At 43.6% G+C, this 22,507-nt stretch overlaps 1 protein-coding gene across 1 annotated transcript; it reads left to right on the top strand.

Moving 5' to 3' along the window:
- Positions 1 to 783: 783 nt before the first annotated feature.
- On the top strand, positions 784 to 14,363 carry LOC309528227 (prokineticin receptor 2-like). The gene is made up of 3 exons (XM_082215600.1): positions 784 to 1,164; positions 4,834 to 5,476; positions 13,577 to 14,363. Exons 2-3 carry the CDS (start codon positions 4,983 to 4,985, stop codon positions 14,268 to 14,270), a joined length of 1,188 nt encoding a protein of 395 aa, XP_082071726.1. The 5' UTR covers positions 784 to 1,164; positions 4,834 to 4,982; the 3' UTR covers positions 14,271 to 14,363.
- Positions 14,364 to 22,507: the final 8,144 nt, after the last annotated feature.

The raw sequence follows: 22,507 nt of genomic DNA, 5'->3' as shown, positions 1-22,507 counted from the left end.
TAGAATGCTTTGGATAACTCTTGGAATTGAATAAGGTATAAAGAACACAAATAAGATTTAATAAAGACTACGTTTATTTAAAAAATAGAGGCAAGTAATTAAGGAAACAAAGAACCCATATCAAGGAAGTCATAAATTGATGGCCTAAATACCTTTTGTGTATTCGCGATGTACTGTTCTATTTTCTTCTTTATTTTTATTTGTAAGAGATGTGCTGTGTGTTTTTTGTTCTGTTTTCTTTATTCTTTTTCTAAGTTTTTTGTGTGTTGATTTTAAACCAATAAAGACTGGATTAAAAGAGAGAGAGAGTAGTAAGATTGTCTTCCATGAAAATGGTCTTAGCAGTCGGTCCGTAAGTGACTGTGGAGGCCAGTATGCATAACTCTCAAGGTTTGTTTGTTTTTTTTAAATGCCTGTTTTCAGCTGGATTGTGCCCATAGTTCACATACATATTCTGTACCCTAATATTTATTTATTTAGGTGCTTCAGGTCAAGAATACAGTTTACGCTGGATGCCCAGTCACGCCATATTCCAAGTGACTACCAACATCCAGAAACCCTAGAAATCTCAGTGCTTCTCTAAAATGGTTTCAGTCTCTGAGAATTGTGGTTGGGGAAATCATATCACAGTCGAAACTGCCGTGAGAAGGGTAATTGTTTTGGGGGAAGGGAGAAGGGAGAAGGGTATCACAGCTGACAGCATTGAGCCTAGTGATCCAGTCCATGATCTATGCAACCCACAGTGATCAGGTTTTGCAATATGCTTTCGTATAATGAATAAAGAGCTCTGCTTGTGTTCTGGAAGATCGTTCTGAATATAGAAACGGAATCTTATGCATGTCTACGCACATACCCAGACACACATAGGGAAGGGGTGTGTGACTTACTGCAGACTGGCTCTTTAAAATTAGATCTGCACAGGAAGCGTAGAGATGCCTCCCACAGAGAAAAGGATTTAGATGCAGCCACAGAGGGAGGCAGGCTTCCGATTTCTCTCAGCTACAAGGCAGATGTGCGATTCCGTCTTTAGTCCTGCACAGCATCACTAGATAACCTTCAGTGCTGCGCTTCCAGCAGGACTGCGAGCATTCTGTGGAGTGTAGCGCACTAAGAACTCAGCATCTCTGCACGGCATCAAAGAGACAAAGCATAGCCTTGGAACAGGTAAAGTCTGATTTGTACTTTTTAAAAAAATGCTGTGTTTATTATTTTGCAAGGTACAGGAAGCTGATTTGGAAAATGTATAAACTCCTGATTTGCTTTTTTAAAAATAGATAAATAGCTGTACCTATCAATTGATTTTGAGCTTGGGTGTTTTCTGCTGTTCTTCTGCAGCAATTTGGCACACATACACCTCCCCAAACATTGTCCTGGATTGATTTCTAGAAATTATTTACACCCTGATCCTAACACATTTCCTTGGTGGGGATGGCAAAGGTCTCATTGTTTTTCGTGAAACTTAGTACTTCCAGATAAAGCTGCTTCAGCTGACATTCTGAAGACTTTTCAATTACAAGATTTATGCTAGTCTCCAGTAACAAAAAGGCAATAAGCATTGTAGGACCTCAGAGACATCAGTTTATTGGGCTGCCCACAAAAACCGATGTCTCCGTGAACCACCAAAAATCCTCAAAGATTCTATGCTGCTTTATCATCAATCATCACTGTTGTTAGTATCTTCAGGCTCATTTTGGTGAGGTTTGCTAACATAAATGGTAAGCGTGCATTTGTACCTCTGATGGCTGAAACATGATAAAGAATTGAACTTTGCCCGAAGAAGTTTCCTCGGGAAGGGGGGAAAAAATCCATCAGCACAGCTGCCTTGTGAACAGTGATGTGCTTCTTGAAAAACACTGTTCGATGGGTGCAAGCGGGAGCTGATCTCCCCTGTTGTGCAGGCTTTCCTTTGCTGTCTAAAAAAAAAGCCATGCTGTTTAGTGGACATTGTTGAACAGCTACTGCCAACAGCTGCTTTTCTCAGTTGCTCTTTGGCATTTTTGTGCGCACAGCTTGGCATCCTAATATTATGAACCCAGAAGCAGGTCCATTTCCAGAGATGGGTTCAGAGTATTTGAAAGTATGATGGTGTGCTTCGAGGCAAAGTGGGTATGGAGACGAAAAGAAATTGTGTTGATTGCTCCATGTAAATAAGTAAACCTTTCAACAAGAGGAAAGGGATCACTTGATTATTATTATTTCTAATTATATTTTACCCTCCAATCATTAAGCAGATAAAGCTCATTTAAATGCCCCTCTCTCCTCTTCCCCTTTTCCCGGTGAAGCTGGCATGGTCTCCAACCAGGAGAAGCTGACAAAAGGCAGCACTTTGCCAGTCTGCATCGTCAATAAAGTGGCCCTTTATTGTGTTGCTTTCAATATGACCAAACCAGACTCAGATGTTTGCATCTCATACGTTTGTGAACGCAAGAAAAATTTCTGACCCATCCACAGAAGTAAATGATACGTACCATGTGAATTAGCAATGCACAGGTTATAAACAAAGCCTGAATTGCACAAGTCAGTCAGTTCTGTGCATTGCGCATCCACACAACTGCCGCCAAATAACTGCTCCAGGATTTATGCGCCCATCCAGTGCTGCAGGTGTCCATCATCACTGTTGGGAATGGGGAAACCTTCCCCTAGGCAGGGCTCAGTGAATGAATCAGAGCTATACACAAAACTTCAGAGCATTTATATTTTATCAAGGAGAGGCTGGAGAATTGAACCTGGAGAGGCTGGGAATTGAAGCTGGAACCTTCTGCATGCAAACCAGATGCTCTACCGCTGAGCCAGAGCCCATCGACACATGCAGACATGGATACAACTCCTTTATCTGCCAAAGCGGGTTCTCCTTCATGGAGAGCACGTGTTGCGGTGGGAGCAACCATGACATCCCCTGTTGCTGGGCGGGTTAGTTTGGATGGCCATGAATTTGATTGGACACCTTCAGTTGTTGCTGGGGAAAATTTATTGTTGCAATTTTATTTGATTGATGGGGGTGCTATATATGTTCCCTGTGTGCAGCGCTGAGTTTCCTCTTTTTGCTGCGCACATCGGATTACCCACCCACCCTCCCTTTATTTAGGATTTGTTCACGCTGACCTTGCTTTGCCTGTCATGGGGTCGTCTGCTTTGGGGCAGGGGCCTGGTAGGAATTTCACCATTTGGCTGATTGGCTGGTGCCATTTGGGTTTTGCCTACTTCGTAGCAAATCGTCACAACATGTAAGGTTGCGGTTAGGTAAAGGGACCCCTGACCATTAGGTCCAGTTGTGGCTGACTCTGAGGTTGCAGTGCTCATCTTGCTTTATTGGCCAAGGGAGCCGGTGTACAGCTTCCAGGTCATGTGGCCAGCATGACTAAGCCGCTTCTGGCAAACCAGAGCAGAGCATGGAAACGCCATTTACCTTCCCGCCAGATCGGTATCTATTTATCTACTTGCACTTTGACTTGCTTTCGAACTGCTAGGTTGGCAGGAGCAGGGACTGAGCAACAGGAGCTCACCCCGTTGTGGGGATTCGAACCGCTGACCTTCTGATCGGCAAGTCCTAGGCTTTGTGGTTTAACCCACAGTGCCACCCACGTCCCAAGGTTGCGGTTAGGCACTCGTTAATTTTTGGTTGGTGGAGGGGGAATGGATTGGCTGTGCCTGCCCCTCCAATGCTGCTGCTGCAAGGCTTTTCCCTTAAAGGAATCCAGGGGCTCGCCATGCTTTTGTCCGACCCCCTGTCAAGGGGTTAGGGCCATGCAAGAGCCCCTGGGAGCATTTGGGGAGAGGGGAGAGCCTGGCGCCCAGCTTTATTCTCTCCCCAAAATTGTTTACCCTTTCTGACTTCCGCAAGGGTGCGGTTGTTTGTTCTGTTCCTACCTCCAAGTGGGAACAGATAGTCGCTAACCAATGCCTAAGCAACCACTCACGTACTGTAATTCAATAAAATTGTGGCCAAAATTATGCCAAAAACCAAAACGATGTGTGAACTGTGTTTTTATTCGGGGGTGTCTTGGGGGTCCTCGACACACAAATGTGAACATGCAAGAAAACAAACAAGCCCCTGCAGTTTGTGGTTTCAGATTTGTTGTTCCGCTCCCTTGAAAGCTAGACTTCCCAGCATCCCTGAGCCTATCCTCAGATGCATGCTGAAAATCAGTTTTGCTGACTGACCCAAACCAAAGCTTATGCCATTGCACAGTTTGGAAATCTGACACTGTGTATCTGTTTAACCACTTCCAAAATAATAATAAAAAGCCTTGTTGGCGTGAGATTGCTTCCACTCAATTTAATTACTTATAACATTCCAAAGTGCACAAGATGTACTTTCTCTCAAGATGCACTTTCTCTCAAGATGCACTTTCTCTCTGAGCCCTTAGCAGATTGTAAAAGAATTGAAGGAAAAGTCCATGACATGTGCTCTGAAGTGAGGTGACACAGTCTAGTGGCAATTTCCAGAGAGGCAGCTGAGGAAATTGGTTACTGTGTTGGCAGCCATTAACAAGGCAGTATTGGTGACAACACAAACAACTGGTAGCTTCACCCAGCTCTATATAATCACTACACAAATAGATAGAATAGAAGGAGCATAACCTAACCTGGAAAATATTTGTTTTTACCTCTCTCACCTACCCCGATATGTTATTTCAAAATGCTACTGTAAAGCACTGCATCTCAAATATTTATTGTGAGTGATGTAAATGCAGAGCAGTTGGAAATATTTACACATGGTCTGCCAAAGCTTTATTCATTTCCCGATCTATGGCTCTTTATCACAGGAATGCCTCTGCTTTCCCATACATTTGCTGCTCCCTCTGATTCTCTTTTCTGTTCTGATTTTAAAAGGCGAGGAATGGCTGGGTCGCTGTCAAAGATCCCAATTTGCAGAAGTGTAAGCTCTCTTCCCTGGCTGGACCTTCCTGGGAGATACTGAGAAGGCATAAGCTCACAACAGCTTCCTCGTGAGATAAGAAGAGACTGACCAGAGCAACATCATGAGGCATGAATGGCACCCTACCAACGACACGCTCGCGAGCACCAACTTTGCTGCAATATACAGCCACTTCAGCAGAGACGTTTCCTTTTACCCAAACTACACTTTCCCCTTCAACTTCAGCTACAATGACTATGATCTACCCCTGGACGACGGCGATGACGTGACCAAGACCCGCACTTTCTTCGCCGCCAAGATCGTCATCGGCGTGGCGCTGGTTGGTATCATGCTGGTCTGTGGCATCGGCAACTTTGTCTTCATTGCCGCCCTGGCCCGATATAAGAAGCTGCGCAATCTCACCAACCTTCTCATTGCAAACCTGGCTATCTCTGACTTCATTGTGGCCATCGTCTGCTGCCCTTTTGAGATGGACTACTATGTGGTCCGGCAGCTGTCCTGGGAGCATGGCCATGTGCTCTGCGCCTCGGTCAACTACTTGCGCACTGTCTCACTCTACGTCTCCACCAATGCGCTCTTGGCGATTGCTGTGGACAGGTAAGGAGGGTAATTGGAAATGGGTTTGCCTGTAGCTAGAGAGGGTGGGATCTGCCAGTTTCTCATTTCCCACGTCTTAAATTCAGTTCTCCACCCAATTTTTGTTTTTGTTTTCTTCTTCCAAAGCCTCAGCATTTTGGTGCAAATTCCTCCTAATAAACTCATTTTTATGTGCAATTTTGACGGATGTATACATTTGTGCAAGCAAATTTCCTTAAGAGAATGCAATCTTGGATGTTATTTTCACTAATGTATTGATTTTTATGTGCACCGTTCCCTAATATATGCATTTTTATCAACAACGATTCCTTGGAGAACCATATCGCAAAATTGCGTGAACTTCTAAGGGATGTGTATTTTGGTTCTATATTGTAGAATATATTTTAGAATATATTTCATGCACTCTATTATCCAAACAGATTTTCCCTTTAAATACACATTAGCAATTTAAATACTGAACAGTTAATTAGGCACTCAAGTCTTCTCTCCGCTTCAGAATCTATGTACATCGTGCTCCAAAATGCAACACACTTCGCAGTGTACACACTTCACAGCATCTCAGAGGCTTGAGGTGAAAGGACTTTGTGACATTTTGGCTTAGCAGAGTGGATGATGCAGACTGTTTTCCCAGCAAAGGGCAACCTGATTCTTTTTTTTTTCATTTTTTGCAATTTAATCTTTATTGATTTTGCATATTAAGTCCATTCACCACAAAAAGAACAAAAGAAAAAACAAAGCCCATCAAATACAAAGAAAACGTTACATATAAAATAAAATCATTCCATACGTTAAGACTCCTGTTGCGTCCTTCGTTTCCTTGTTGTCTGCATATTGTATGACCTTTAACTTATCATAAATTACCTATAATCTTTGTCGCATATAACATTGCAGAAGTGAATCAAAGCATGTCAAAGATTTCATATATGGACAATGCTCTTTTAAATATAATCGGTATATAGCCCATTCTTTGTTAAACCTTTCCAGTGCTTTTTTTCTGGGAGTACTCATACCCCTTAACATTTTGTGAATCTAAGTTTGGCCTCATTGAGGGGCAGTATTTCAATATGAGTAGGAAAATGAGAGTACCTCTAAACATTTTTTTTAAAGATAAAAAGCACTGAACTTTGGGTTTGTCTGGTTCCTATTTTTTCCTGTCATCTTTGCCAATTCTGCATGATCAAATAATTTTGCTTGCCACTCCATTTTAGTTGGTATTGTATCTCCCTTCCACCATTTGGCTATCAGCATTCTTGTGGCAGAAGGGCAACCTGTTTCAGCCCTGGGGCTTGCAATACTCGATAGAAGGATTTCCTTTTCCTTGCACACCTTCTCAGGCAGCCCATTGTTTTGCACCTCTGATCTGGACACAAATTATCCTTCCAGGTCCCTGTGCTCTATCTTTCCAGGCTGTTTTAGCCATCAGTTGTGGGGAAAGAGAGAGAAGGGGTGCCAAAAGCAGGTTTAAAAGCCATGAAAGAAATACCTCATCTCTTAATCTTTTATTTAAACAAAAATCCAGATAAATAAATGCCTAGGATTGATTTCATTTCATTTCATTACCATTTAATATTAAAAATTGCTCTGCAGGTTAGCTTGTGAGTATGCAAGGATGCATTACAGTGGATTATCTTTTGTTTCCAATTCAAAGCATGATTCAGCAGAAGCAAAAAAGATTTCTTTTTCAATTTATGAGAAAATTTAGGTTGAAGCACTGCTTCATAATCACTGCAAAGGATTTCAGTCCTGGGGTCAAACGTCTGCAATCAAAGCTAGCTTTTGCTGCATGTGGCTTATCCAGCCATCCTCTTATTTCAAAAGCGAGTTTCTAGTCATCTTGAAGTTTTAAAACAATATCCTCTCTGAGTGTGAAACCTGAGCATGATTTGAAAGAGATACCTTGGGAACTAGCAATAATTATCATTAAGGAGCTGGTGGGGATAGTGTATGCCATTAGTATACCAAATTGCCAAGCATAACCAGAAGCACGCAGCAATTGGCAGAGTCTATCCTCCTTTATAAAAAGAATAATCATAATCATTTTATTATTTATACCTCACCCATCTGGCTGGGTTTCCCCAGCCACTCTGGACAGCTTCCAGCACATATAAGAACATTTTAAAAATGGATGGCAAACATTAAAAACATCCGGAGCTTGAGGGTCACATACTAGTATTTGTACTGAAGGGCACTTCCAAGAAACTTGCTTATTGAACATTTATCCTGTTGTGTTTTTTTTGGGGGGGGGGTTGGCTAGACCATGTTGCCTCAAAGCACTTTTTCCAGTGCAAAGCAGTGAAAGCAGATTTGTTGTACAAGACCTCTTAATCAACTGTGGTTGTGCAATCTGAATTTCCTGGCATGTGGTCGAATCCCATTCAACAGTCTGAAAGTGCCCCAAAGCCAAATAAACTTTGCCTCCTCTTTGCATAACAACCTAAGTTTGACAGGTCAGAATGGTGTCTTTGGGGTTTTCAGCATCTTTTGAAATTACCAATAATACGGCAGACTTGTTGGCGCACAAACATAAATGCCGTTTGACAAATCCATTTCTACAGACTATTATTGTTTAGTGATCATATAATGGCCGTATCTTTGCAATATGGGATCATAATCTGGAAGAGCGGCAATCTTCTCTCTCTTTCTCTTAGTCTGACTCAGCTCCGGAGAGACCAGTATTATTTTTGCAATTATGTTTAGTGCCAAGGAAATTTATTTTCTGAATGTTTTGTATAAAAACGTAGCCTTGTAACAGCAATGGAAAATCTACAGCTAATGTTCCTCCATTGTAATAGGACACATTAATATATAAGAAATGTGTTTAGTATACAGCCACATATCAGGAAAAAAAGAACTACACTGAGAAATGTCCAAGATTTTAATTCTGAAGCAGAAATAAAGAGTAACAACATGCTTCTCAAGGAGTGAAACTAGTAGAATGCAAAGTATTAGGCTTTGGGAAGAGAATTCAGTAGAGGTGAAAGTTGAAGGTAGCTTAATGGGCAGTCTGGCTTTGTAAAACACCAATGTAGCTTTGAAAATGGTTTTATGTAGCATTCTCTTCTCTGATAAGAGGCCCGTGGTAACCTAGAAAGGGAATTAAAAATCACAGTGCATTCTGATACTCCTTCAAGAGCTAGTAGAAGTCGATTTCAAGCATTGATGAAACTGTCACTATCCTCATTGTCACTTCCATGCAGCACTTGTTGTCTATTACCAGTTCACCTGCAGAGCAATTTTTAAGAAACTAAAGTCACAGAAGAGGAAATATTTCATCTTAAGCATTTTTCCATCTGGATTTTTTTTTAAAATTTAAAAATATGCTATTTTCTTATACTTGTGGGTTTTATCCCCCCCCACTTCCTCCCTCTTCCCCTGTTCTCCAGTTGCCCAAACTCAGCTTCTATCTTCACCGACATCTGTGGATACTTGAGTCCTTGTGGAAGAGAAATTCATTTCGGTACTCCTTTAAAGCCAAATGTGCGCTATCGAATTTGCACTTTCCGAAACAATATGAGAACCGAGCGCAGCTAGCCTTCAAAATTTGGACTCATCAGAATTTTGCAATGCAATTCTCCAGCCCAACGATGTTTGCAAAACGTTAGAGGAAAGTGTGTATAATAGAAAATAGCATACAAAAATGCATTATGTTAGGGGGAAATTTGCTTGTAAAAATGTGTGCATTAGTGAAAAGTGCATATGAAAAGATTAATCGTAGCATCATGGAGTTGGAAGAAACCACAAGGGTCATCTATTCCAACCCCCTGCAATGTAGAAATCTTTTGCCCAACGTGGGGCTCAAACTCGTGACCCTGAGATTAAGAGTCTCATGCTTTTCTGACTGAGCTATAAAAAAATGCATGAAGCTCTATGCAGTCCCAGGGACGCGTGGTGCTGTGGTTTAAACCACAGAGCCTAGGGCTTGCCGATCAGAAGGTCGGCGGTTCGAATCCCCACGATGGGGTGAGCTCCCATTACTTGATCAAAGTACAAGCAAATAAATAGGTATCGCTCCGGTGGGTAGGTAAACGGCATTTCCGTGCGCTGCTCTGATTTGCCAGAAGCAGCTTAGTCATGCTGCTGTACTCCGGCTCCCTTGGCCAATAAAGCGAGATGAGCGCCGCAACCCCAGAGTCAACCACGACTGGACCTAATGGTCAGGGGTGCCTTTACCTTTACTATGCAGTCCCATATGGTCTAACTCCTGTGATGCAATCCCTTGTGTACAGAGGGGAATCATTTTAGTCTGTTAGAGGTGAGAGTGGGGGCTGTAGAAGGGGACACAGAGCATGGCTAATTTCTCATGCTGTGCCTATGGGAGAAGCAAGGGACCCCCTTAGAGTGTAATGCTGGGAGTTCCTCTATCTAGACTCAGGTTGTATATATGTGTAAATAAGGTAAAGGGAATGGGACACGCCCTCTGGTGCTTGCCGATTGGAAGGTCAGCAGTTCGAATCCCTGTGACAGGGTGAACTCCCATTGCTCTGTCCCAGCTCCTGCCAACCTAGCAGTTCAAAAGCACGCCAGTGCAAGTAGATAAATAGGTACTGCTGCGGCGGGAAGGTAAACGGTGTTTCCGTGCACTCTGGTTTCCATCATGGTGTCCCGTTGTGCCAGAAGTGGCTTAGTCATGCTCGCCACATGACCCGGAAAGCTGTCTGTGGACAAACGCCGGCTCCCTCGGCCTGAAAAATGAGATGAGCACCACACCACATAGTCACCTTTGACTGGACTTAACCATCCAGGGGTCCTTTACCTTTTTACCTTTTATGTGTAAATAAACCATATATCATAAAGACACTTCAGTCTCTGCAGATCCTCACTTCCAGAAGGAAACACAAACCCTGGGTAAGTGCCTGGAACCACTGGAATCTCTCAGTGCATGGAGATTGGGATGGCATTTAACACAATAGAGAGAGAGAGACAGAGAGAGAGAGAGAGAGAGAGAGAGAGAGAGAGAGAGAGATGATAGAGATATGGAAGGAGATGAATAATATTAGTAATGATACTACTAATGATACTACTAATGAAACATACATATATGTTCAGTAGCCCCAATCCCTGCTCTTCTACCAATCAGCTGGGGAGCAGGGAGAGAGTCTGCGGCACTTGAATGAGGAAACAAGGGGGAGTGAAGCCCTCTTTTTACCTTAACAAATAACCTCTGGAAGAGCCATTGCAAGAAGGTCTTGAATGATCTCTCCTTCTTGGTTCCTCAGCTATAAGACCTTCTTACGATGATGCTGCCCCCAAAATGGGAAAAGGTAAAGGGACCCCTGACCTTTAGGTCCAGTCGCTCATCCCGCTTTACTGGCCGAGGGGGCCGGCGTACAGCTTCCAGGTCATGTGGCCAGCATGACTAAGCCTCTTCTGGTGAACCAGAACAGTGCATGGAAACGCCGTTTACCTTTCCGCCAGAGCGGTACCTATTTATCTACTTGCACTTTAACATGCTTTCGAACTGCTAGGTGGGCAGGAGCACGGACCGAGCAATGGGAGCTCACCCCATTGTGGGGATTCGAACTGCTGACCTTCTGATCGGCAAGCCCTAGGCTCTGTGGTTTAGACCACAGCGCCACCCAAGTCCCCCTTTAAAGGTAAAAAGAGGCTCCCGATCTGGATACCCAAAACAGGGTTGTGTGTGTGAAGAGCAAGCAAATAGGCTTAAAAAAGAGAAGCAAATTTAGCGGGCGGTTCCTTGGGGCCACATTAAAATATTTAAGGGACCGTACGCAGCCTGCAGGCCACAGGTTAGCCCCTCTTGATTTAAAGCCACATCCAACCACTTCAATAGAGGTCCACTTTGGGAACATGAATCCTGATATACTGTTACTCCTTCCTACAGATTTCCCTGTCTAGATCAGGGTGAATGCTTATTTGTCTTGGGTTTGCACCAGCTGATGTTATCGAAAGAGGGAAGGTTTCATGCTCACTCCCACCGGCTCTGTGAATAAGGGAAGCAAAATAGCTTTCACTCTTGTCAACCAAAGCACTGATGCTTATGGAAAGCTGGGCAGGCAATCTTAATTCCTAGTGTCTTTCTTTCAGAGGAATTCTCGCATTCCTATCAGGACCTTAATTCACAGACGCTGTTAGGAATCAATGCAAACCTCTTGCGTTTGCCTTCATGTGGAAATATGAACGCACTGCATTCTCAGTTGATTAAAAACATTAATCTCGAATAAGAACAAACTGTCAATACATGCAGACAGAATGTGTTTCAACTTCCCATCTGAGTAGCTGGGCAGCTACAGATAAGAAGTGCTGGAAACCATTCATGTTACAGGAAAGAAATGGTATGGAAAACATGGTCTTGCTTTATGATGAGCCACGACTGTAACACTACTCTGAAATCTAAAGAGACGGCCCCAGGTGACCTTGGGATCCACTGATTAGAATCATAGAATCATAGAGTTGGAAGAGACCACAAGGGCCATCGAGTCCAACCCCCTGCCAAGCAGGAAACACCATCCGAGCACTCCTGACATATGATTGTCAAGCCTCTGCTTAAAGACCTCCAAAATAGGAGACTCCACCACACTCCTTGGCAGCAAATTCCACCGTCGAACAGCTCTTACTGTCAGGAAGTTCTTCCTAATGTGTAGGTGGAATCTTCTTTCTCGTAGTTTGCATCCATTGCTCCGTGTCCGCTTCTCTGGAGCAGCAGAAAACAACCTTTCTCCCTCCTCTATGTGACATCCTTTTATATATTTGAACATGGCTATCATATCACCCCTTAACTTCCTCTTCTCCAGGCTAAACATGCCCAGCTCCCTTAGCCGTTCCTCATAAGGCATCGTTTCCAGGCCTTTGACCATTTTGGTTGCCCTCCTCTGGACACGTTCCAGTTTGTCAGTGTCCTTCTTGAATTGTGGTGCCCAGAACTGGACACAGTACTCCAGGTGAGGTCTGACCAGAGCAGAATACAGTGGCACTATTACTTCCCTTGATCTAGATGCTATACTCCTATTGATGCAGCCCAGAATTGCATTGGCTTTTTTAGCTGACGCGTCACACTGTTGGCTCATGTCAAGTTTGTGGTCAACCAAGACTCCTAGATCCTTTTCACATGTACTGCTCTCAAGCCAGGTGTCCCCCATCTTGTATTTGTGCCTCTCATTTTTTTTCTCTTGATTAATACAAGAGAAAATCAGGGCATTGGCTGAGTAAGCCCTATAACCTTGTCACTTTCCTGATGTCACAGGGCTTGTATTTTTTAAAACCATAGTCTGTATTTTTAATATATATATATCATTTTGCCTTTTAGGGTGCTTACCCTCTCAAGCAATCAGTAAAGCAACAATACAATAAGATTACAGACAACATTAAGTAACATTAAAATAACTGCAGTAAATAAAATCATTGCTAAAAAAAAATCACCCAGAAGCAATCTAAATTTTTAATAATAATAATAATGACTCTAAAACCTCATGTCATTATACTTTAAGACAAAGTCTGATATGCACCTTTGCACCATCAGCAGAGACACTCCCAGGATCAGGGGTTTGGGTTTGGATTGCAGGGCTATGCACGCCATCAATATTATGCCAGCCCAAGAAGGGATGTGGGTGATGCTGTGGTCTAAACCACTGAGCCACTTGAGCTGTGCCTATTGGAAGGTCGGCAATTCAAATCCCTGTGACAGGGTGAGCTCCCATTGCTTGGTCCCAGCTCCTGCCAACCTAGCAGTTCAAAAGCATACCAATGCAAGTAGATAAATAGGTACCACTGCGGCGGGAAGGTAAACACCATTTCCATGCACTCTGGTTTCTGTCACGGTGTCCCGTTGCGCCAGAAGCAATTTAGTCATGCTGGCCACATGACTCGGAAAACTGTCTGTGGACAAATGCTTGCTCTCTCAGCCTGAAAGTGAGATGAGCACCACAACCCCATAGTTGCCTTTGACTGGACGTAACCATCCAGGGGTCCTTTATCTTTACCTTTGCCTGTCAGCCCAACGTATTTCCTCAATATTGATTACAGTGTTGGTGGGAGTTAAGAAAAAGACTTGCTATTTCTACCCAGTAACAAGTAAATATAATTTAACATAATTTAATTGCAAGCCTTTCCTAACAAGAATTTGGAAACATCTGTCTTTTGCAGGTACCTCGCCATCGTTCACCCACTGAAACCCAGGATGAACTACCAAACAGCAACCTTTCTGATTGCCGTTGTCTGGATCGTCTCTCTAATCATTGCCATCCCATCCGCGTATTTTGCGACGGAAACCGTATTATTCATGATCAAAAACCAAAAGAAAATTTTCTGTGGCCAGATTTGGCCTGTCGACCAGCAGATGTATTACAAATCCTATTTCCTCTTCATCTTTGGCATCGAGTTTGTCGGACCCGTTCTCACCATGACCCTCTGCTATGCCAGGATCTCGCGGGAACTTTGGTTCAAAACGGTCCCGGGCTTTCAGACGGAACAGATCCGGAAGAGGCTCCGTTGCCGGAGGAAAACGGTTCTGGTGCTGATGTGTATCCTGACGGCCTACGTCCTCTGCTGGGCACCTTTCTACGGATTCACAATCGTCCGTGATTTTTTCCCCACCGTGTTTGTGAAAGAGAAGCATTACCTTACCGCCTTTTACATAGTGGAATGCATAGCCATGAGCAACAGCATGATAAACACCATGTGCTTCGTAACAGTAAAGAACAACACCATGAAGTACTTCAAGAAGATCATGTTGCTCAGATGGAGGTCAACCTACCATGGAGCCAAGTCTAGCGTAGATACCGACATCAGAACTAGCGCCATGCCTGTGACAGAGGTGGATTGCATTAGGCTAAAGTGAAATTTGGGCAGAAATCTCCTCACAGCAAAGGTTCCTTTTTGGTGTGTGGCCTCATGATTTCATCTGACTTTCTTTTCTTTCTTCACATGGGCAGAAGAAGAAGAAGAAGAAGAAGAAGAAGAAGAAGAAGAAGAAGAAGAAGAGGAGTTTGGATTTGATATCCCACCTTTCACTCCCTTTAAGGAGTCTCAAAGCGGCTAACATTCTCCTTTCCCTTCCTCCCCCACAACAAACACTCTGTGAGGTGAGTGGGGCTGAGAGACTTCAGAGAAGCGTGACTGGCCCAAGGTCACCCAGCAGCTGCATGTGGAGGAGCGGAGACGCGAACCCGGTTCCCCAGATTACGAGACTACCGCTCTTAACCACTACACCACACTGGCTTTCCATGTTCTCTTAGGCTAATGGTGTCCAAACTTTTTTCAAAGAGGGCCAGTTTTGATGAAGTAAAGGGCCGTGGAGGCCAACCAAAGGGCCAACCAAAGTTGTTGAGGTATTTTTAGGTATTTTACCCCAGTTTCCCTTTTATGAGACTATACTATTTACACTTGGCACTCTAAAAGTCCTTAATCAAAGAAAATGTTATTCTTACAAACACTGGATTCCATCTTGACTCTCGCCAGAATTTTCCGATTTTGTTTTGGTTTTTTCTTAGGATAACTGCAAGAAAACTCATGGCTTATCTAAGACAAACAGCAGGCAGGCGAATGTCTAAGATCAGCAAGATGCTTTATGGATCAAATATTTATGCTTCACATATGCTTCCTGTATTTTCTGAACATGCCCAAGCAACGCCATATGTTTCTTCCTGATGGACACAAGCATTTCTGGAACCAAGCTTGCTTTCTGTAAAAAAATAATCTCTTCCGCAATAGTGTTCCCCACTTGAGTAATGTTCTTTTATTACAAAAAATAATACTATTTTATTTTTATTTTTTTGCAATACTTTGGCCCAGTTCGGACTCATGGGTGGAATGCTATTTTTTCTTGTATCTTCATGTTCTTGATAAATGGAGCAGTGACATGTTGCTTGAGTTCTTCGGATTTTTAGTGATGGATATAATACTAACTTACCTGTGCAAATGAGGGGGAAGTTGGATCCCTACATCTGTAAATCACATGTCCCAAATTTTTCAGTACCGTGGTATTATTTCATGCTTGTGGTCATTACTTAATCGGTGGGGTCTGTCTGCTGTTTTAGGCTGCTTGGCTTATGTTATTACAGGATATCTAAGCAGAGACAGGTTCACATGAACTTATGTCCTTTTGATGGAGATGGCACCTGGGACCTTATACTTGTGCTCTGAGCCCCCAAACCCATCCCCCACGGAAATAAAGACACAGTGGAGACAGAATTTAGTTTAAAGGTTAAAGTGCAAATTTTGGCCACAGCTTAATTGAATACACAAGTGTGACTGGTATTGGCTTAGGCATCGGTATCAAAACTATAACTAGCTCCTGCCCACCCTGCAGGAAGCCTGGAAGGGTAAACAACCAGCAGGGGGAGCTCCATCAATGCATATTGACTGGGGTTCACCCCTGGGGTTCCCGAGGGTTCTGGCATGGCCCTAGCCCCTCCCCGAGCTTCGGGCGAGATCCAGACCCCCAGATTCCTTTAAAGGAATACCCTCTTCATTGGAGGGGCAGGTGATGGCTGCACCTCCCCTCCCCACATTCCCCTAAACCAATGCCTAACCGCCAAACCTTACAAAGTTGTGACGATTGCTAAGAGGTAGGCAAAAACCAAGTGGCCACAGCCAATCTGCCACATTGGACAAAAATCCTACTCGACCCCCGTTCCAAAACAGGTGATCAACCGAAGTCCAAAGCAAGGCCAGACACGACCTAACGAACGGGTGGGCGGGCGGTTGTTTGGCGGCACGAAGCAAGAGAGGGTCCCCACGCCGCACCGCTGAATAAATACCCCCAACCCCCAATCTTGCCACGATGCCAATTGGCTAAAGGCCGATTGGGGAAGAGTTCCAGGGCCATGCACAACATAGACCCTCTGTTAGGAGGATCCAACTTGCAGTGCATCTGCTCTTACTAGAGAGTTATGGACTTTGGGGGTACGCAGGGGTACGCATACCTCTAAACATTTTGTGAATCTAGGTTTGACCTCCTTGAAGGGCCGTTATTTCAATATGAGTAGGAAAATGAGAGTATCCCTGAATATTTTTTTTTTAAAGCACCAGGTAAGATGTTTTAGAGGTAGCTGAGGTGGTGCTCAAATTGGGGATGGGGAAGTAAGCCCACCTCCAGACTCCCCCAAATTTTAACCAAATCAGGCCCCCACTTGGAGCCTTCAAAACTGGGTACTGGCACAACAGGTTGGGAGGCAGAGCCCCTCCTAGAGATGGGGGAGTAATTTGGTTCCATTGGCTTTTTCATGCAAACCTACTGGATAAAACATTTCCTGAAACAATGTGTGAACCAAAACACAACCCTCCTTCACAATTCACACTCCTCCGAGTTTTGAGTTTTGGTTGTTTCTCCAACCAAATAACGAGTACCAAAAAGTGCATTTATGAGTGAAAGCAACATGTTGAAATGCGTATTAGGGGAAATTGCTTGCAAAAATGTATGTTGTAGGCAACATTGCATAGGAAAACATTAAATTTAGGAGAAAATGAGCACTAAACCATCACACACCGACACAGAACTGTGGAGAACGGGACTCAAGATGGGGAAAATGAGAAACCCAAATGGACAGGTTTGTCCATCTCTACCTCTGACCAACACACAAACACACCGTGCCAATATTTCAAGCCCCGGGTGATTCTTGTGGGAACACAGACCTGGGCATGGGGAGAATAGGCATTTAGTTAACACGCACACATATTGTTCTGGATGTAAAAAATTATTCCTGAACAGGGGAGGGCCAGAGTTCAGTGGTGTAAAAAGGTCATGCTTGCATTCAGAAGGTTCAACACTTAACACCTTCAGCTAATAGCAGGGTAGAGAAAGATCTCTCTCTTGAAACTTTGGGGAGACACTGCGAGTCAAAATAGACTATAGTGAAAAAGATGTATCAGTGATCTGACTCAGTACAGTGGTACCTTGGTTCTCAAACTTAATCCGTTCGAAAACCAAGACGTGGCTTCCAATTGGTTGCAGGAACTTCCTGCAGCCAGTCAGAAGCCTTGTTTGACATTTGGCTTCTGAAAAACGTTCACAAACCAGAACACTTAGTTCTTCGACAACTAAGCCGTTTGAGAACCAAGGTATATGGCAGCTTCAAATATTCAGCAAAGGACCAGATGTTGGGGGTGGGGGGTTACACAATGCTACACATACATGGGGAGTGAAGGACTGATGGAGTGACTAGGACTGCGGGCTAGCCCTATTCCCTATGTAGGCAGTGGATAAACACCTTGCCGTTCACTTATTCGGCTGGTGTGTGAAGGGGCTACATGCACACTTTGATCTATTTGTGGAGAGCTTCTTTATGGGGGGGAGACACCCCCCATAAAGGAGTGTTAGGAAATAGTTCTGTTCCATCGTTTTATTCAACATAGTTCATAGGAAAAACATGACTGATTGCTTCCACCGTTTAAGGTGGAACGGAACTATATTCTAATATCCTCCCCCTTTCCATGTAACCTGTAGTATCTGTGGTTCAACCCAATTGCAACCTCTGTACATAAACCTTAAGTTGTTCTCTAAGGTTGTTAACAGAGAACAACTTAAGGTTTATGTACAGAGGTTGCAATTGGGTTGAACCACAGGTACTACAGGTTACACAGAAAGGGGGAGGATGTAAACGGTGGAACAGAACTATATACTAACAAGGAGTTCCCAAATGTCAGTCTAATAACAACAACAACAATTTATTATATGTACCCCGCCCATCCGGTTGGGTTTCCCCAGCCACTCTGGGCGGCTTCCAACAAAGATTAAGAATACATTAAAATGTCACACATTAAAAACTTCCCTGAACAGGGCTGCCTTCGGATATCTTCTAAATGTCAGGTAGTTGTTTATCTCTTTGACATCTAATGGGAGGGCGTTCCACAGGGCGGGCGCCACTACCGAGAAGGCATGGACAATGTGGTTGCTGTGTATGGTGGGGCTGTGTGGCTCCTGCTTACACCCCCTCTCATGTGGTCTTTTAACGTATGGTGGGGAGGTTGTCTGAAACCCCCTATCATTAACTTTTTCAATCTGGACCGAGGGTGCCAGCCAGGTGCTTGTCCTAGGAACTCAAGATCCAACAGGATTGCAAGGACCAATGGCTACTGTAGTAAGAACGACAGAGATCCAGAACGAAACCTTCTTGTATAAAATAGCTATGATGGTGGTACTTTGTATTGGCCAGTACCCAATCCTTGAAAGAAAAAAATACCTAATCTTCAGAGGACCTCTAGAGAGATAATTATTTTTGGTTTTTGTTCAAAGTATTAGGGCTATGCTAATGTACAACCACGAAGAGTGCTTTCAGAGACAGTCAAAATAACCCCTTGTGGCAAATCCATGTCTTGTGGTAAATCCATCATATTTTTGCTATGTCAAGATGTCTTGACATAACAAAGTGAGGACAATGACCTTGCTCTGGATGAGCTTTTGCCTTTTGCTCACTTTTGCAGCAATTCTCTGAACTAAAATTGCTGAAAGCATAGTGCTTTCTTGCAGTTGAAAAGTGCTTTCCTTTTGGTTGGTGAAATTGATTTATCCACAAGTCTGAATTTATATGAGAATGTGGCTGCACTGAGCCTTCACATTTTAGACACAAATCCATACATCTAAAGTAACTCTTTTAATAGGAAATTCATGATATGGCAGATCAAAATGTTTCCCTGGCTACGTAGGCATTACTTTACTGTGTTCTTCAAACTTCCTTTAAAGCTGTGCTTTATAAGATGCATGTTTTAATGTGCATTATGCACAAGCAACCCAAAGAGGGGTTTCCGCACTGGGGCAGAAGAGATCTGGGTTTGATCCCTGTTTAGTCTAACTTTCCAAGGTGGCTTAAAGATAGGGCCATATTTGGACCTTGAGCTCCTAAGACAAGGATGGGGAAGATGTTGTTGGATTTCCATCATCCCTGAACATTCGCTGTGGCGTCTGTGCAAGTTTACCCAGAATGATGCCACTGAATCTATTAGGACTTGGATTCAGACTGTGTAGTTTCAGACTATTCACACTTGGAAGAAAGTCCTATCACACTCATTAGGGCTTACTTCCTAGCAGACATGCATATTATTGCATTGTTAATTGTCTGTTTTAGTTTAGGTTCAGACCATAACAGGTTTGCGTAATCTGAGTCTGATTAACTCTGCACAACCTTCTGGAAGTTCTGTTGTCATTACAATTATTATATTCCTCTATGACCAGCTTTTAAATGAATTAACACAGCTATATCGGATCGACAAAGTACATTAACCTAAACAGGATTGTTTTGCTCTGTTTGTTACAAGGTAAGACTTTTGTACTGTACTGCTACATTTGTCCTTTTGTAAAATGTGTGACAGTATCTACTTTTGAAGTCAGTGGAACTTTTGTACATGGTTTTGTCTATTCCTGAATCTGTGCGGGAGAGAAAGCTCTTATTGCTCAATAAAATGATGTGACATAACAAGCTGGCAGAAGCAGCAGGCAATTTTATAGGAATTATTTGTGAGTGGGAGCATTTGTAGGGGGTCATTTGAGAGTAATTTGACGCAATGGGACATACTTGCCACACTCTCCCCATCTCAGAACTGGTGATCAGGAAACCTGGAGCAAGCTTTTGCCTACCTCTGAATTTATTCTAGATTTTGCAGTGTCAGTCTCAACAGGCACTTCTACAGGTAAGGATTCAGAGATTGCTGCTCATTGTCAATAATAATAATAATAATAATACAGTGGTACCTTGGGTTAAGAACTTAATTTGTTCTGGAGGTCCGTACTTAACCTGAAACTGTTCTTAACCTGAGGTACCACTTTAGCTAATGGGGCCTCCTGCTGCTGCCGCACTGCCGCCGTGTGATTTCTGTTCTCATCCTGAGGTAAAGTTCTTAACCCGAGGTACTATTTCTGGGTTGGCGGAGTCTGTAACCTGAATAATCTGTAATCTGAAGCGTCTGTAACCCGAGGTACAATAATAATAATAATAATAATAATAATAATAATAATAATAATGTCTAAACCGCACTTCACTGGGTGGTTCACAATATAAAAACACAAAAATACATACCGTATTGGCCCGGATATAAGCCATATTTCCCCCCCCCCAATTCTGATCATGAAAAGTTAAAATGCGGCTTATATTCGCAACCTTACGGTCTGCAGCCAGGAGCGAGGGGCAAACTCATAGTCAGTGGCGTAGCGTGGTGGGTGCAGGGGGGGCCCGGCTGCACCGGGCACAACATCTGGGGGTTAGGGTTAGGGGGCGCAAATCCACGGGTTAGGGGGCGCAAATCCATGGGTTAGGGGCGCAAATCCACAGGTTAGGGGGCACAAATTACTTGCCTTGCCCCGGGTGCTGACAACCCACGCTACGCCACTGCTCATAGTCCCCCATCCTCTTCCCTAAGGACGGGAAGGGACAGAGGGCAAGGAAGGGAAAAGGCCCCCCCAGTATAAAGCCAGGAGCAGTGAAGAAGGAAGTGGCTGATTTTGGGGTACTTTTCCTTTTTTCTCTCCCCCCTAATATTAAAGGTGTGTCTTATATTCGGGTACGGCTTATTTTCGGGTCAATATGGTAACATAGTATCAAACAAAAACAATAACCCAATAAGGATTGTGACACTCAGTCCGTGTGACTGGCCCACAAAAGGCTTTTCAGAGGAGTCACCTGCACTCCTTCGGCACCTAATTGTGAGCATCTCACCCAGTTGCTGCCCGCACATCAGACACAGCCTGAAATGCACACGGGCAGCATGAAATTGGGCGGTTCATGGTCAATTTCAGCTGAATGAAATCAGGACACTGTAGCAGTCATTCATCATGAAATACTTTTGACTTGCTTCTTCACAAAGCCATATCATGAATATTCAATCACACTACAGAAGAGAATGAAGCACCTCCTTCAGATGTTAGGTGTGTCAATGAAATTTGGAGAGGGGTTTGACAGGTTTAAGCAAAATTCATTGCAGGTGTGTATTCAGCTCCAATAACATCCCTTTTGAACAGTCAGAACTATGTATTTTAACTTAGTTATTTGGATGGTCCATCTGTCTGAGGATAATATATGAGGGGTTGGTCTAGAAGTGTGGGGGAAAACAGGTACCTCCTTTTATTTCTAGCACCAGTGAAAAGAATTGTTCCCATCGGCCATGCTTCCTGGGGATAATAGGAATAGTAGCCGCAGCAACATCTGGAGAGCCCATGTTTTCCCACACTTGTCTTAGAATTAAGTGGAAGCCATATAGGTAAGGTAAAGGTAAAGGACCCCTGGATGGTTAAGTCCAGTCAAAGGTGACTCTGGGGTTGCGGCGCTCATCTTGCTTTCAGGCCGAGGGAGCTGGTGTTTGTCCAAAGACAGCTTTCCGGGTCATGTGGCCAGCATGACTAAACTGCTTCTGGTGCAACAGGACACCATGACGGAAACCAAAGTGCACGGAAACGCCGTTTACCTTCCCACCACAGCGGTACCTATTTATCTACTTGCACTGGTGTGCTTTTGAACTGCTAGGTTGGCAGGAGCTGGGACAGAAGAACAGGAGCTCACCCCGTCACACAGATTCGAACAGCCAACCTTCCGATTGGCAAGCCCAAGAGGCTCAGTGGTTTAGACCACAGCGCCACCCTATACTCTACCCAGTATTCCCAATGTGGCAGCACCAATCAATCAATCAATCAATCAATCATATTGTTCTGTAAAGGCATGGCGACATTTCCCACCTAGGGGTGGAAGGAAACCAGTGCTGGAGGTCAAAAGAGAATTATATGAAAATGATGTACCTTTGGTATTTAACTCCTAGTAAGTTAGCAAAAATGTAGAAGGCAGGTACAAATATCTGCTGGAAATGTAAAGAAAAAGAAGTCACCTTTTATCATATGTGGTGGATGTGTAAAGTAACAAAAGCGTTCTGGGAAATGATATATAACAGGCTTCCTCAACCTTGGCCCTCCAGATGTTTTGAGACTACAATTCCCATAATGCCTGACCACTGGTCCTGCTAGCTAGGAATCATGGGAGTTGTAGGCCAAAAACATCTGGAGGGCTGAGGTTGAGGAAGCCTGATATATAATGAAACCTCCACATCTCCATTAGGCTGCTATAAGTGTCAGATCTGGCCTCGAATCAGCATGCCACA

This window comes from Podarcis vaucheri, assembly GCF_965113315.1.
Source record: "Podarcis vaucheri genome assembly, chromosome: 3".
In the NCBI taxonomy this organism is placed as follows: domain Eukaryota; kingdom Metazoa; phylum Chordata; class Lepidosauria; order Squamata; family Lacertidae; genus Podarcis; species Podarcis vaucheri.
Note: the sequence above shows the minus strand (reverse complement) of the source record. Positions and strands in the feature narration are given on the sequence as shown.